The 15,994-nt window shown below is 43.6% G+C and overlaps 1 protein-coding gene across 1 annotated transcript in view; it reads left to right on the top strand.

Moving 5' to 3' along the window:
* CHST13 (carbohydrate sulfotransferase 13) overlaps window positions 1–15,610 on the top strand; it is a 212,699-nt gene extending 197,089 nt beyond the window's left edge. The window contains exons 3-4 of the mRNA XM_078661726.1: window positions 9,439–12,884; window positions 12,973–15,610. Of these exons, the coding sequence (XP_078517852.1) occupies window positions 9,439–10,284 (846 nt within the window). The 3' untranslated portion in view covers window positions 10,285–12,884; window positions 12,973–15,610. The remainder of the gene's footprint in view (window positions 1–9,438; window positions 12,885–12,972) is intronic.
* The last annotated feature ends 384 nt before the right edge of the window (window positions 15,611–15,994 follow it).

Genomic DNA, 15,994 nt, shown 5'->3' with positions numbered 1-15,994 from the left:
TGCAGATCGGTCACATTAAATTTAGAATATATTTCGACATTGTTTCTGTATTACTATTGAATGCTGATAATTAAAATGTTCAAGAGCATCACAAAAATCCAGAATTCCTGTAAAAAGTGCATTATACGAGGCAGTTCACAGATGCAACGTCCATCTGTTAAACAGAGGAGGGAAACTAACAAGGATATTGAGTATCGGACGATTAGAGCACAGCTATGAACACATAGCACTATGTTGCAAAGAGAACAGTTTTTAGTTCTGGCGTTAGCCAATGGTTTTTAATAAAAATATACATACTATAAATACTTATGTATAGGGGATTTCGGTCAGCTTTTTTCATCTATTAGTCTGCTGTAGCATTATTTAAATGTAACTAACTTGCCATAGGAAAGGATTTTTTGTTTTCTTAATAACTTTGCATCTGTTTGATAAATGTGCTTGAAACATCTAAAAAAAAGGCCATACACTTTGGCTCCTCCATGTAAAGTTTCATGATGATCTGCCAAGTGGGGGCCAAGAAAAGGGGGCGGTGGAAGAACACAAGTGTGATTTTGTTTTCTAAATGTTAGTCCTTATTTCAACACCTACCTGATCTTAGTTTAACTTACGTTTTTCTTTGTCAACACATTTCTGGGGTGTTTTTTAACTTGTGTTAATATACTCAATTATAACATCACTTGCGCCTTTGGTTATATATTCACATTTCACAATGCGTATTCCCCTTAGACCAGAGACCAGCAACTCCCTCAAAACTGCCAGTGGACAGCTGTTTTTTCTTCATAAAAAAATAATAATAAGCATTGGCAAAGACAAAAGGTCAGCAGCCAACACCAGACCTAGTCACAATGCAGTGAAGTCACTCTGACATTTGAAGTTGTGTGCTGCTGTGTTCATTTGTGTTTCAGCATATGTTGGAAATCAATCCCGCCATATTGTGGTTTGTCTGATATATTCAGCATTTCTCCAGACTCTGCTTCGTTCCACCGTAGCAGCCAATTTGTTCCATTGCTCATCCGCCATCTGCAGTCAGAGAGACCCATCAGTTTTCGCCCAGTGATTCATACTGTTGTCATCCAGGAAATCAAGTCCATTCCTTATGAGAGTCCCATGTAATGAGATGAAAGGGCCTGCAGGATGTTATCAACAGCGTTATATCCGCAGGCCCCAGCTGGCATCTACAGTTAGGTCAGCCATGTATCACTTTTGATTACTTGGGAAGATATCACACTTACTTTCCTTCAGTAATCTCAAGACCTTGATTACAGGGTCTGTATTGGTTTTAACCACTCTCTGCATTCTGCTGGATTTAGGTAGCTGCTGATGCAATCTTTGTATGTTACCGGTGCAGCTGCTACAGTAGTTTGAGAGGGAGGAGTTTAACCATATCACTGCCAGCTAAAGAACACCCTTAGCTGGCTGTCTCCCCAAAAAGCATATAATTCAGGTTTTTCGGAAATGCTCCGTCGAGGCTTTGGAGATACCAGACCTAGGTTTTGTTGGACAATCTTGATAACCTTATACGACTAGGGCATTTTAGTATTAGAATATTACAAACACAAACAAAGCTGGAATTGCTTGGGAGACTCACCGCATAGTTTGTTTTACTTGTCCACATTACAGTACAAAATTTAGTAGGAACCCAGGTTACATCCTAGCTCCCTAAACATTCATGTGCCCTTACCCTGAAGAAAGGCAGGCTTATCTGCACTGCCAAGAGCTTCTGTGTTAAAAAGTAATCTATGCCTCGAGTCTTTTAGTTGTGTCCTAATTATAAACATAAAGGTAGCTGGAAGAATCACCTCAATGGACTTATGTTCACTTTGGAGTGTTGTGGTATGCCTTAGAACATCTGTGAAGATTGTTTGAGGTTTGTAGGAATCCAACAGGATGTGGCATGTGAGCCGTATCACCATGGTCCATGTATATAAAACTATTTTGGGGTCGGCCCATTTGCGAACGCAAAAAAGCCTTTTGGTATGCATGAATCCTATATTGTGACATGCTACCGAATCACAATTTGAAATTGTGAATGCATACCCATTCGGTATTTGGAAGGGGTGTGTTTAGGGTGTCTCTTCCAAATAATGAATCTTAATGGGATGTATTAATCAATTTTTTACTGACACCTCGAAGTAGGTGGGATCCCTTTCCCTTTAAAAATATTAAAAGAAAATATTTTTTAAGAGCAGGCAGTGGTCCAACAGGCCACTTACTTCTCTTAAAAAAGGAAACTTTCCATTAAGGAAAACGGACTGCATCTCTTAAAAAAACAAATTTGCTTTATTGAAAAGCAGTCACAGCACAGACATGGTAGTCTGCTGACCCCAGCACTCCACCATCCCTCGGAGGGCCATCATTCCTAATCATCGCAAATAGCGATCCACCTCATTAATATTCATGAGGTAGGTCTTTTGCCACCCATTAGGAATCGCTATTTAACTGTTGTACATTTTCTTTCATTAGGAATTGCAATTTCCTAATTGTGATTCAATAAGAATCATTACAGAGTCTGAGACACTAAACCCTAAGGGAAGTACCTACCTCTTTTTTCTTGTTCATCACTCATCAAATTTGATCTGGCTGACTTAATGTAGATAGCTAAGCAAGGCATAAGAGAGACAGTTTCAGTACATAAATTGTGGTTCATTCCACTATCCAGTTTTCCTTTTGCATTGGTACAGATTGCCTTTAATTTGATTCTCACTACCCTGGAAGCCACTTGCTCTCATTGGAGATGTCATCAATGATGTCATTTTATACAAGGACAAGTTAACCCAAAGGTAATTCGGTAGGGACCTTGGGTAGCATCATAATTTAGAGAACAGTGGTCCCTATTCTAAAAGAATAAACAAGGGGAGATAATCATACGCTAAATAGAAAGTATGACTTTTGTCCAGCCGGACAAGAATTTATTTTCATAATATTTTTCAATAAGTAGCATTTAAGAAACAATCAATAACAAGTGGGCACAGCCGTGAGCCACAAAACACAAGACAAAACAACGAGAGGGATTGGCCAAAAAGCAAGCCAAAATGGGTCTGTATACTTGTACTCAGTTTACACAGACATATATCAACTTTTAAACACCATTGCACATTCTAATACAGCTTAATCTTGGTGCATAAGGTGTATCACTGTCGACGACGTTTCGATGCCACTATTAAATACCAGGCATCATCTTCAGGACAATAGAATTATACATTGTAGTCTTGACAGTAATATGCTGCGCCTTTTTACGTTACTTTTACATTTTAAAAGGACATGGGAGAAAGGTAAGATACACACAGGGAGAAAGGAGGGAGAAAAAGATGTAAAGCATATTTAGAAAAATAAGCTAGGCATGTTTTCAGCATAGAGTCGGTGACATTTGTGAATAAACCGTCGATTTTATGGTTATTGCTGTGCCAATTTCATGCTCGGGTGATATAGATATGAGAATCATGTCAGAACCACGTAAGGACTATATAGGTGGTTATACATAGTTTTCTCAAGTATAAAGCGCGTGACCCAGTCCTGTGGTGGGTTGGTCCGGACTAGGGTCGTGAGGGCGGGTTTCATCATAATCACATGCTTATACAAAATTTAAAAATGGCGCAGTATATAGTAGTGAGGGGTAATTGGAAAACGGCGCAGTACATAGTAATGAGGGGTGATTGGAAAACCAGGTAGTCATTTAGGCCACGTGTGGTTTAAAAACGGCGCAGTGCGTACTAATAAATAAAGTGCAGTGTGAACTGGGATTTACCTATGGTAGGAGATATAAACGAGTCTCACGTAGTTTTGTGAGGCGCGCAGGCCTTCACAATTGAGTTAGTAAGAGTTGTTCCCAGCAGTCAGGGTATCTCTGTGGGCGAAATTCCAAGTTTAAAAGGAGTCTAGGTTGGAGTACAGTGGTGGGTGGAATAAAAGGAGCCCATATTTACCAGTTTCAATTAATAAATCTCAGAGCATCCCTGCGCAATCGCGTGTGTTGGACGCCAGCCGGTGGGAAATGCACAATCGCATTATCTGAGAACAGAATTGTAAATAGGGTTTAGGCGGGAAGGCCAGGCTCAATCAATCAATCAATCAAAGCATTTATATAGCGCACTACTCACCCGGAGGTCTCAAGGCGCTGGGGGGGGGGGTCCGCTACTGCTCGAACAGCCAGGTCTTGAGCTGCTTCCTGAAGGCGAGGTGGTCTTGGGTCAGGCGGAGGTGGGTCGGGAGGGAGTTCCAAATCTTGGCGGCCAGGTAGGAGAAGGAGCTTCCTCCTGTGGTGGCTCTTCAGATGCGGGGGACGGCGGCGAGGGCGTGGCTGGTCGATCGAAGCTGGCGTTTGGGAGCGTAGAAGATGAGGCGGCTGTTGAGGTATCCTGGGCCTTGGTTGTGTAGGGCTTTGTGAGCGTGGGTGAGGAGCCGGAAGGTGATTCTCTTGTTGACCGGGAGCCAGTGCAGGTCTCTCAGGTGTCCGGAGATGTGGCTGCGGCGGGGGATGTCCAGGATGAGTCGTGCTGAGGTGTTCTGGATCCGCTGGAGTCTCTTCTGGAGTTTGGCGGTGGTTCCGGTGTAGAGGGAGTTGCCGTAGTCCAGACGGCTGGTGACGAGGGCCTGGGTGACCGTCTTCCTGGTCTCGATGGGGATCCATCGGAAGATCTTACGTAGCATGCGCAGGATGTTGAAGCACGACGAGGAGACGGCGTTGACTTGTCTGGTCATGGAGAGGGAGGAGTCCAGGCTGAAGCCCAGGTTGCGTGCGTGATCTGTGGGTTTGGGTGCGCTGCCCAGGGCGGGGGGCCACCAGGAGTCGTCCCAGGCGGAGGGTGATGATCCCAGGATGAGGACTTCCGTCTTGTCCGAGTTCAGTTTCAGGCGGCTGTTCGACATCCATTTGGCTACGTCTGTCATCCCTTCGTGCAGGTTGGCTCTGGCGGTGGCGGGGTCGTTGGTGAGGGAGAGGATCAGCTGGGTGTCGTCGGCGTAGGAGATGATGTTGAGGTTGTGCTGGCGTGCGATGTCTGCGAGGGGGCTCATGTAGACGTTGAAGAGTGTTGGGCTGAGCGAGGAGCCTTGAGGAACGCCGCAGATGACTTCGGTGGCCTCCGATCTGAACGGGGGGAGGCGGACTCTCTGTGTCCTTCCGGCGAGGAAGGAGATGATCCACTCCAGTGCCTTCTCCTGGATTCCGACGTTGCTGAGGCGCTGTACTAGGGTACGGTGGCAGACAGTGTTGAAGGCCGCGGAGAGGTCCAGGAGGATGAGGGCCGCTGTTTCTCCGTTGTCGAGCAGCGCTCGGATGTCATCGGTAGCTGCGATCAGGGCGGTCTCGGTGCTGTGGTTGGCCCGGAAGCCCGACTGCGAGAGGTCGAGGGAACCGTTCGTCTCGAGGAAGGCGGCCAGTTGCTTGTTGACGGTCTTCTCGATGACTTTTGCCGGAAACGGGAGCAGCGAGATGGGGCGGTAGTTCTTGAGGTCGGTGGGGTCGGCTGATGGTTTCTTTAGTAGAGCGCTGAGTTCGGCGTGCTTCCAGCTCTCCGGGAAGGTGGCGGTGTTGAAGGAGGTGTTGATGATGTCCCGCAGGTGGGGTGCGATGAAATCATCAAGGCTGAGACAGTAGCTGGGGATAGAAGAGTTTGGGAGTGAGCACTTACTGTGGTAGTGGTGGGCCAGATTGCTTCATCTACTTCCGTGTATCCCGAGAGACTGGCAGTTGCCGATTACTGGCTCAGTATATAGTTCAAAGCAACACTATCACCAGAAAGCGATGAAGGACTAAGAAATCTCAAGGCAGAACTATCACCAGAGAGCGATGAGGGACTAAGGAATTAGGATGGAAAAGCGGCAGCCATCTTAAGGTGGTGTGGGAATAGTCTAGTCAGTGCAGATGGGGTGAGATAAAAATGCAGGGGCGAAAGCATGCAAGGTGACACAGCATGTGACTTAATTACATGTTATAGTACGAATTACAGAACACATTTTATAATAAGGAGGTCCAGTCCTCAAGACGATTGAGGCCACTGTGAATGCTGTTGGTCCTTAACCCCTTCGATGCTGATGACGAGCTCAGCTCGTCATCAGCTACGGCGCTCGTGTGCTGATGACGAGCTGAGCTCGTCATGTAACGCAGTAATCTGTTCGCTTTTAAACGGGCTAAAAACATAAAAGATCATCTTGTCCGGGCATCTCTCCCTCAGTCAACCTTGAAAACGACACTTAATGATGCGTGGGGCCTACCAACCTTGACAGGGCATGCTAAATGTGGCAGCTGCGTTTGTTGTGATTACACTGTTGAAGGCAAAACCTTTGGGTATGGAACCATCAAATTTGAGAGAAAGTATTTTTCAAATTGTAACTCAGCAAATGTAGTGTGCACTATTTTTTGCCCTTGCATGTTGATCTACGTAGGTCAAACAAGCCAGAAAATCAAACTCAGGATCGGACAGCATCGCAGCAGGATCTGCTGCAAAACTGCTAATGCCCCTCTTGTGGATCACTTTACAGACCAAGGACACACTGAGAATGACCTCAAATGGACAATAATGTGATCACCTTATTAATATGGGCTACAGTTCCTCTGTTTGGGATAAACCCATGCTGAGTCATTGATACTAAAGGTGTTATAATCTTAGATATGCGACTTGCTAGCATCTTCGAATAAATCTTACTATCGCAATTTAGTAAGGATATAGGTCGATATGAGGCAGGCTGTTCAGGGGGTTTCCCTTTTTTGGCAAAGACAACTATTGAAGCCTCATCCCAAGACTGTGGAGCTTTCCCCACTTGTGCCCTTCTAAAAGTCTCCAACATAAGGTTTTTTAAAGGTTAAAAAAAACATTTATACACCTCACCTGGGATAAGGTCGGGGCCAGCTGCCTTCCCATTGGACAAGTTTTTAACTGCACTCTCCAGTTCTTCCATTGAGAAGGGTTGATCTAAAGTAGCTTTTTCTAGTTCAGTTAGCTTGTTAAATATAACTTCATGCAAAAAAGTATCGGGATCTACATTCGGTTGTTTGGTATACAATTCTGTGTAGAATTGATAGAGTATTTCCAATATTTTTTGTGGGTCTTCGAATATTATCCCATTTTTATCTTGTAATTTAGCAATTTGGCGAGTCGATTCTTTCATTTTTAATTTTAAGGCCAAGGCCCTACCTATAGCTTCCCCATATTCATGTATATACCTCTTGTATATTATATATTTCTGCGCTATCTCCTCCAGGGCCGGACTGGGAACCAAAACCGGCCCTGGCAAAGTGCTCGGCCGGCCCCCCAATCACCCCCCACCCAGGGGTTGTGGGTGCAGCCGAGCTCCTTGCCAGGACCGGTTTTCTGCCGATTTTGTTACAGGGCCGATTTTGCAGCTATGCTGCAAAAACGGCCCTGTAATAAAATCAGCCCCCAGGAGTCCAAAACCGGCCCCCACCCTTGCGGCGCACCGGGGGATTGCCCGGTGCCCGCTACGGCCAGTCCGGGCCTGATCTCCTCACACCAAATTCCTGTAATGTTGGCTCTACGTTTGGCAATTAAACCCTCATACTCATGAATTTTAGTTAAGTTATTATCCCCCTTCTTAATTTCTGTCATTAAATGTTCTTCTGCATTAGCGAGCTGATCATATAAATCCCGCATTTTTCCCCGTTGTGAATTTTGATGATAAAATCCATAACTCGTTGTTTCCCTTCTAAAACATGCTTTCCATGTATCCCATATTATCCCAATATCAGCCGAACCCGTATTATTCTGTATAAATTCTATAATCCATTTACCCATGACCTCTCTATATTGTATGTCCAGGCACAATTTCCTGTCAAACGTAAAGTTCCTATTCTGTTTCAATTCTCCTATGTGGGCAACCTCAATAATCAAGGGAGAGTGATCCGATGTTACTCTAGGATATATCTGAATTTTTGTGTTAGATTGTATACTAGCTGAGGTAAAGAAATAGTCCAGACGAACGAATTTCTTATGCGGAGAGAAGTAATAAGTATATCCTGGGGCAGTAGGGTGATTTTTACACCAGATATCGACTAGTGCATGATCTTTCACTAAGTTATATAAAGCTTTAAAGACTCGAGGCTTTCTCCCCTTATAGTTCTCTATTCCAGCGTCTAGCTCACCTCCCCTCAAATTTATATTTAAATCTCCACATAGAACTAGGGGGCATCTCCAATTAGCAAGTTCAAGATTGAGCACCGGAGCGCCGTCGCTCATGACGAGCTGAGCTCGTCATGAGCATGCAAGGAGTTAAATGGACATTAGTGTTGGGCAATGTTTGTGATCATGTAGTGGTATACCTGTTTTAATTCACAGGTTTCATCCAGTCTATTGAAACTGCACTGACATGGTTCTTTTATGCCCGTTTACCCCCCACCAAATATTCCCTGTCCCCTCTTTACCTCTACTACCATAGATGAAGTTGGCTCATTTAGACCCCCAGCAGTGGACATCTACTGATGATGAATCCATCATTGGTCCTTAGCAAAACACCAGGTGTAAAAGAAGTAACATTGCTCACTCTTTGACGCCCACTGGATTAGACCCCCTTTTTCCTTCATTGGCCAAGGAATAGGTTCACATATGCGGCTATGAGACGATGCAAGGGCAAAGGAGGGAAACAATAGAAAGTACATATGGCACTTACTTTCTGCTCTCGCACTCCTTTAAGACCCCTAGGACGTGTGCTACCACCGGATGCCAAAGCCGCTCTCTAGACCACCATAACTAACGTCCATGTACTTGCTCTGTATTTTGAAAGGCGGACCACAAAGTCCCATGTTTTTTATTGACTTCAGCACTGGGAAACCTTCTCATAGGTAGCAATGCGCTTTACAAAATACATATGATAATAATGAGGTTAATCATGACATCAATTTCAGCCTCTGATTTGACACTTGGAGCATTGATATTGGTCTTGTCAACACAAAGCATGACCAGCAGGCATTCATTGGTATAAGTTGCAAGGCCTATGGAGAAATGATAACAGGTATTGATTAACCGAAAACCATTGCATAGGAAATGTTTATGCCCTTAACAAATACTTGTATACGATGCTGCCATTACCTCTGACAAATGTACATAAAATGGTGTGCCTCCTGGAGATCAAGTTGGGAGTATTGTGGGACCTTAATATCATCGACAAACTATTGAGGGTGAAAATATCAAAATGTATAGATTTTCTATATCTAACTCCACATATATGTACCTTAATGGTATATACGTATATCGTCAAGGTACGTAGAAGTGGACTTAAGTGTATATAGAGGACGTGTAGATTTACTATTCTTATCTTTCCATATTTTGTCCTTTGATATTTTGTCTATGATATTGTATCATGATATTGCTGTGCTCGATATTCCGGGGTACAATCGCTTAAAATCTCACAAGGGAGAGTTTCTCTTGAATGTATTTTTCTGGCAATAATGATTTATTCTCTGTTTGTTTCCTCTTTTTTCTTTAGTTCGAACAATCTACCATTCAGGCAACTCATCAAAAGCGGCGAGACCTGCTGGACAGTGTCTGCAAGATGTATACCCGTAAACGCCGTGTCCTGACACCGGACGACTTGAAGCACCTAGTTGTGGATGACAACCATGGGTTGCTTTATTGTTACGTACCCAAGGTGGCCTGCACGAACTGGAAGCGTGTCATGATGGTCCTTACCAATCCGGGGAAATACAGGGACCCCCTAAAAATCCCTGCCAATGAGGCTCACATCCCCTCAAACCTACGGACACTTTCCGAATTCAGCACTCCAGAGATCAACTATCGCTTAAGGAACTACCTCAAGTTTATATTTGTGCGTGAGCCATTTGAGCGCCTTGTCTCAGCCTACAGGAATAAATTTACCAGGAGCTATAACACTGCCTTCCATAAGCGATACGGAACCAAAATCATCCAGCGTCACAGGAGAGACCCAACGGATGAAGCCTTAGAGAACGGGGACGATGTCCGGTTCGATGAGTTTCTCTATTACTTGGTGGACCCCCGAACACAGCATGAGGAGCCGTTCAATGAGCACTGGGAGCGGGTCCATTCACTGTGCCACCCTTGCATCATTCACTATGATGTCATTGGCAAATATGAGACGCTGGCGCAAGACGCCAACTATGTTCTTCAACTTACAGGAACCCAGGACATTGTAAAGTTCCCTTCATCTTCTATAACAACCAGGACTACAGATGACATGACAGCAGAATACTTCCAAAATGTCAGCCTCTTTTACCAAAGGAGAGTTTTTAATTTATACAAGATGGATTACTTGTTGTTCAACTACTCTAAGCCTTCCTACATACATGTACGATGAGATGGGTTTTAAGTAGAGGCGGGCGGTCTTCGTTTGAACGGTGTTTCCAGGCAACCCGCTGGCTGGTTAGAGTCTCTCTTCCATTTCCCACAACAATGAACGATGGTACCACTGTGTGATGTCATCGTTTAAGCATAGCGCTGCAAAGTCAACAGTCAGCGGGGGTGCAAACATTTGAGCAAATACTGAACGTGTTGAGAAGTTTGGAATAGTTGCTCAGCGACCGCATGATGTTGCATGACGTGGGTGAAGACACTATTTAGCCCCTATTAGGGCATTTGGATCTTCAATTGCAAGGCTAAGGGCCTCATCTACAAGACAATTATGCCACGCTGCACCACTAGCCATTTAGCTGTGCATCGCTGCTTCATTTTCAAAGCACAAGGATGTGTCATATTAACAACAATATGACACATCCCTGTGCTTTCCACTGCACTGGCGCACAATTGGCTGCCATGCGCCAGCGCAGGCACCCTTGAGTCATTTTGCAAGGATGCCTGATTGTGGGGATGATTGTTTTTGAGCAGGAAGGAACACCTTCCTGCACAAAAAACAATCATTAATGGCATTTTCCTCTTTATATATGTGCTGCAGAATGCAGCATGCATAGAAAGAGGAAAAAACTAGGAGAAATACAACTATTTCTTCTCCTTGCACCATTCCTACGCCTCCCCTGGGGAGACGTAGGATTCTGACGCGTTCCCAGTGTGTTACAAAATGTTGTAAAACTGGGAATGCACCAAGTTCCATGGATGTACATATGCAACCAAAGCAGCATCTCACTATGCAGACCTACAGATTGGTGCAGGAGGGGACTTGAACATTTATCTGTATATATGATTTTATTTTTTCCTTTATTTGCACTTATATCTCTACTTTAAGCCTATCTCCTCTCTGGATGGATAAAGTGTGCAAGAAAATGATCAAGAAGTTAAAATCAAGGTCATTGTTTGAAATATCATCATCCTCGAATGTCTTGGCCCTGTATGTTATCTTTTCTCCACTCCTTCACCATGTTTCATTTCTCAACAAAGGTACGAAAGTGACATCACTTTTGCTTTCCCAGGAAAGCTTTTTGATAGATAAATATAGCTTGGATATTGAAATCTTTAGCTATTCGTCTGATAAAACAGCTAAAAGGCATAAGAAGCAACATAGCAGACCACACTTGTGGCTATTATCACATGCATTTCAGGGCTCATCAGTTTTTTGGGGAGTTATAGTAGTCTGATTAAAAAGGTAAGTCTCTAGGGTGTATTAGGGCTCACATCTGGTAGCATCATCAAGACACGTTTTTAATAACACGCCCACTAATGCAGTCCAGATGCAACTTCAGGAAATGGAAGCATGTCCTTGTCTTTCGAAGAAGCTTGTAGGCACAGTTAAATAGACTTGACCTGCAGAGGCAGAATGGAAACCAAAATCAGCCCTGGCAAAAATGTTCAAATCAGCCCCACGATACAGGAGACCATGAGCCGAGTAGGGGCATCGATGCATAGTTGCCCGTCCTGCTCTGTAAGCAGCCTACCGATAAAGTGCCAGAGTGGCCGAATGGCCAGACCTCTCTTGCAGTTCAGCTCTTTGCAGGACCTTCCATTTTGTTACCATTTCACATGAGCAGACCTATTTCAGGCAGGAAAAAATCTTTCTATAGTAGCTGAGCAATTCCAGTCCTGTCATCCAGTTCACTCTGGGTGAACCCGGATGCAGCTAGAAAGGTCACATTTGATAGCAGAGATTGAGCTCAACAGGGGTAGGTCTACTCTGTACGAAATGTGTCAGCACTGGCTGTCAATAATAGTAGAGACCTCACCACCCTTGCCTCAGGCTCCCTTGAAAATAAGAGGTAAACACATCTTAGGCTTGTGCAAGGCTTTTACCCAATTGTCTGTATTAGCAGTATTGTATTTTGCAAAGTTGTGAATGCAAATGCATCCAATAGACACAGTATGGGGATCCTAGGTCCATGGAGTCCAGATGTTAATCCTGGAAGAAGCTGATAGTGGTGGCTTCTCATATGGTATGCTGCAGGGTTAGAGAGAAGCCATGTTTATCCAATGCAGTAAACCATATCTACATGAATGGAGACTAGAAGTTATGAATGATCCAGTCCCAAAGTGCTGCAATACAAAGGTAAAATAATATGAGTAGGCTCAAAAACCAGATGCAACTGGGCCCACCTTTTAATCAAAGATTATTGATTGGTGGTTTGAAATTTGTGTTTAAGCAACTGCTTTTTCTACAGAGGGCCGGCAGAAAGCGCCTAATTGTTTTTTAGGGCTGACTTGGCGGCACAACTGTCTGCTCTACCCTCTGTTACCAATTCTTGAACATATACAAATTGAATTCTTTAGCTCCAGCCAGAGAAACAACTCTCTCGCCTTATGCCTTTTACTGGTGCATTATTCCGCCTCCTGTGGAGTGCTCATGTTGCAATGCATCAGGAGCTCTATTATTTCACAAAAGTATACTGAATAATCACACAAATTCTTTAACTTATAGATGTATTGTATACATAAAACAAATATTTTTTTTTCTACTGCAGGCTGTTATTTTGTTTTGATCAGTGCTCACAATGCAAACCACACCTATTGGCTTTGGCAATGTTTGTTTCAGCTGGACACTGCCAAAGTCTTTCCTGAATGAGGCATTGACTTTGATGCAATCAATTAATCAGGATTTATAAAGAGTGGCTAATCACCCGATAGGGTCTCCAGGCGCTTGCAATGTGCAGAGAGCAGTTATTTTCGGCTCTACTACATTCTAGACACATAAACTCTTCCCACATAGGCAAAACTGCAAAGTCACACTTCCAGCTGAGCATAAAGAATGGAATAGCCTCTTACCTGGCTACTGAAAACAGATGTGGGTCTTGGCGAAAGTACAAGGCACTATACAAATGCCTAGAGATGTATGGGGCATTTACTGCCTTTCAGCAATGTCTGTTATTACAAAAGAAAAGGGGCCTCTTTTTCCCCTGGATAATTCCATTTTCTGAGGGAGAACTCCTGCCCTGGGTTTTTTTATGTGTTGTGTGCAGCTGGTTATGGGGCCAGTGGCTGGAGGTTGTGCAGCAAGGCAACTTTATGTCTAGTAACCCCCACCATCTCGAAATTTAAACTACCAGTATGGTTCAGAGGTGTGTAGCAGATGGATTTTCAGCCCAGATTTGAGATTTTTTGCAAATCAGAGGTCCTAGTGTGAACCGTGTTTCGAGTAATGGTAATTAGAATTTGTAGAAGTCGGAGAAGGCTTACCACAAAAAGTCATTAATAGCATCTTCTGCAGTAAAATATTTGGCTACCATCTTGAGAAAACCAATGGACTGGTGCATTATGCAAGAACGTGTTGCATTTTTAATATCTTGCTGTGCAAAGTTTTTAGTAGAATTACTGTATGAACTCAGCTGTTCTGCAGTAGTCTTTGATATTGCTTCCTATATGTCAGCAGAACCGCACAGACGGTTAATGTCAAAGACTTACCGTAATGAGTTTTTACCCGCTAGGATGTAAAATGGACAAAGTATTCGTGGTCGTCTTGATAAAATGAATTGGTTGTTTCGGTGTTTTACCCAACAGGCCATTGTGGACATCACTAAAATTTTGCAACAGGTAGAAAATGGACCATGGATGGAAGTGATTGGGGTTGGTCAAATGCACTGTGGTGGAATCACAGTCTCAAACTTTAGAGCAGTGTAAAGGTACTGTCATGAAGCGTCAGCTGACCTTGTGTGTCCTGTGCCAAAGTCCTTCCCTCCATCTCTAGTTTTGTCTCTGTGTGGCCTATGGATGTACACTGGTACCTTAAATCAGCCTAGAACGCATTCAGAGGCTAATAGACAACCATCTTCATTAATGAGACAAAATGATATATGCTGAGCATCCCACCTGTCGGTATCTGTTTGTTAAATTTCTCCCTAAAACAAACAACAAAAATTGAGTATTGTAAATGAATTGGTACTTAATGGGCTGCTTTGTCCAGCAGAAAATCCATAAAAATAATTTGGTATCGCAGCAGCGATAAGAAGGGAATGTGTTATCATGGAAAGATATTCAAAGCAGTCCCCTTGTTCTCTAGTTGTGATGCATCTTATGTGTTTTGTGCTAGTTGATGCTGGGCCTTCATGACTGAGTTGGCGTACGGTCATGGCCTGGATTGGCGTAAAATGTTTCAGTACGTCAACTATCTCATTGTGTTAGAAATGTGTGTGGGAGTGCCTTATCTTTTTTGTAAATGGTGAATATGTTTTATTTAGAATCTCAAATAACCCAGGGTAATATTTATTTATTTATTGCTGACCTTCTTAAATTCTGTACCTTTCTCCAGCTTAGACTGCCTGTTTATGAACTGTAGCTAAGTAAGTTTCTTTAGTTTGGCTGAAACTTTCCTCAAGGATCAATGCTTCTCTTCTTATGCCATGAACTGCTCCAAGATTGTTAGGAGGAATCCTGTCTTGCCACCGGAAACATCTTCATCTATCTCTGGAAGAACCACACTGCACTAACAAAGCATAGCATGGACTTTCCAGAAGATGCCCCTCATGGTCTGTTCTTCCATCACGAAAAACAAGAGCTTGAGTTTTCTTCCATCTGTGCGGTTACTATGTAACCTTCTAGCCACCATCGGTATTTAGAAAACAAAATAAGGACAAAAGCAGAGAATGGAAGCCCTCAGCCTTAGGTACCAGGAAATGCTTCATTGCACCAGTTGAGGCCATTGGCAGCTGCTCCACAGCTCTGTTCATACCTCACACTTGCAGCCACCATGACATTTCACAAGAGCAGGCGGATGGAAAGCGAGACTAATGCTCAACCGGTGACAGAATGCTTAACTGGGGACAGAATGTTTAACTGGGGACAGAAGACTGAACCCAACATGCACCACGTACACATCAACCCAAAGTATTCTTCGTCCCAATGACCCCTTCCAGAATGGAAACCATGCAGATGTTATAGTTGCCTACACCTCTGTCCTCTGATGTAGGCATGTGGTTGTGTTAGCCTCAGCAGTATTTCAGGCACTCGGGTCTGAAAACACAACTGTCCCTTGTGCTTCAATACCCTTGTTGGCTTGCAATGGACGCCTTGCTATTCGGTGCCTGGGATATGTTAAGAGAACCACCGTCATCCTGATTTCTTGCTGAACCAATAAAACTAGCTGGACAATTACTAGTTGGACGCTTTCATTAATAATTATTTTTTGGTCCTTCACAAGAGCTCCATCTCAATATGTACACTCGAGCAATATGATTACCATGAATCTGGCTGACTCTTTTATTTGTGGACAATTGACTCACTAGTGCAATACATCAAGTTTTTATAGAACACCTGTGCCTACTGACTGGTTTATTTCTCCACCAGGAATTTCCTTCTGCTCATACTAACCTTTGTGAATTAAGCAAGATGTGTTACCTACCCTGGTACTAGTGTTACTTAACGCAGGCCTCTCAAGCGTTATATCCATGCCAGATTCTCAGCATATCCACACACAACAAATTTACTTGCAATGACACTAAATTGAAAAGATGAATATAGTCAGGGGTGATCATACAATTCTGGTGTGAATCCGGCTGTCCTGTACTCATGCTTGGCATACGTGATTTAATATAAATCCGAAATGATTCCGGTCCTTTACTCCTAGTTTTAATTCAAGTTTCTTTTTGTATTTATGGCCCCCCATAAAAGCTTATTTTTGATGCACCGGCGGTGCA

The sequence above is a fragment of the Lissotriton helveticus genome, chromosome 9 (assembly GCF_964261635.1).
Source record: "Lissotriton helveticus chromosome 9, aLisHel1.1, whole genome shotgun sequence".
Lineage (NCBI taxonomy): Eukaryota > Metazoa > Chordata > Amphibia > Caudata > Salamandridae > Lissotriton > Lissotriton helveticus.
The sequence above is the reverse complement of the archived record's forward strand: the minus strand, read 5'-3'. Positions and strand labels throughout refer to the sequence as shown.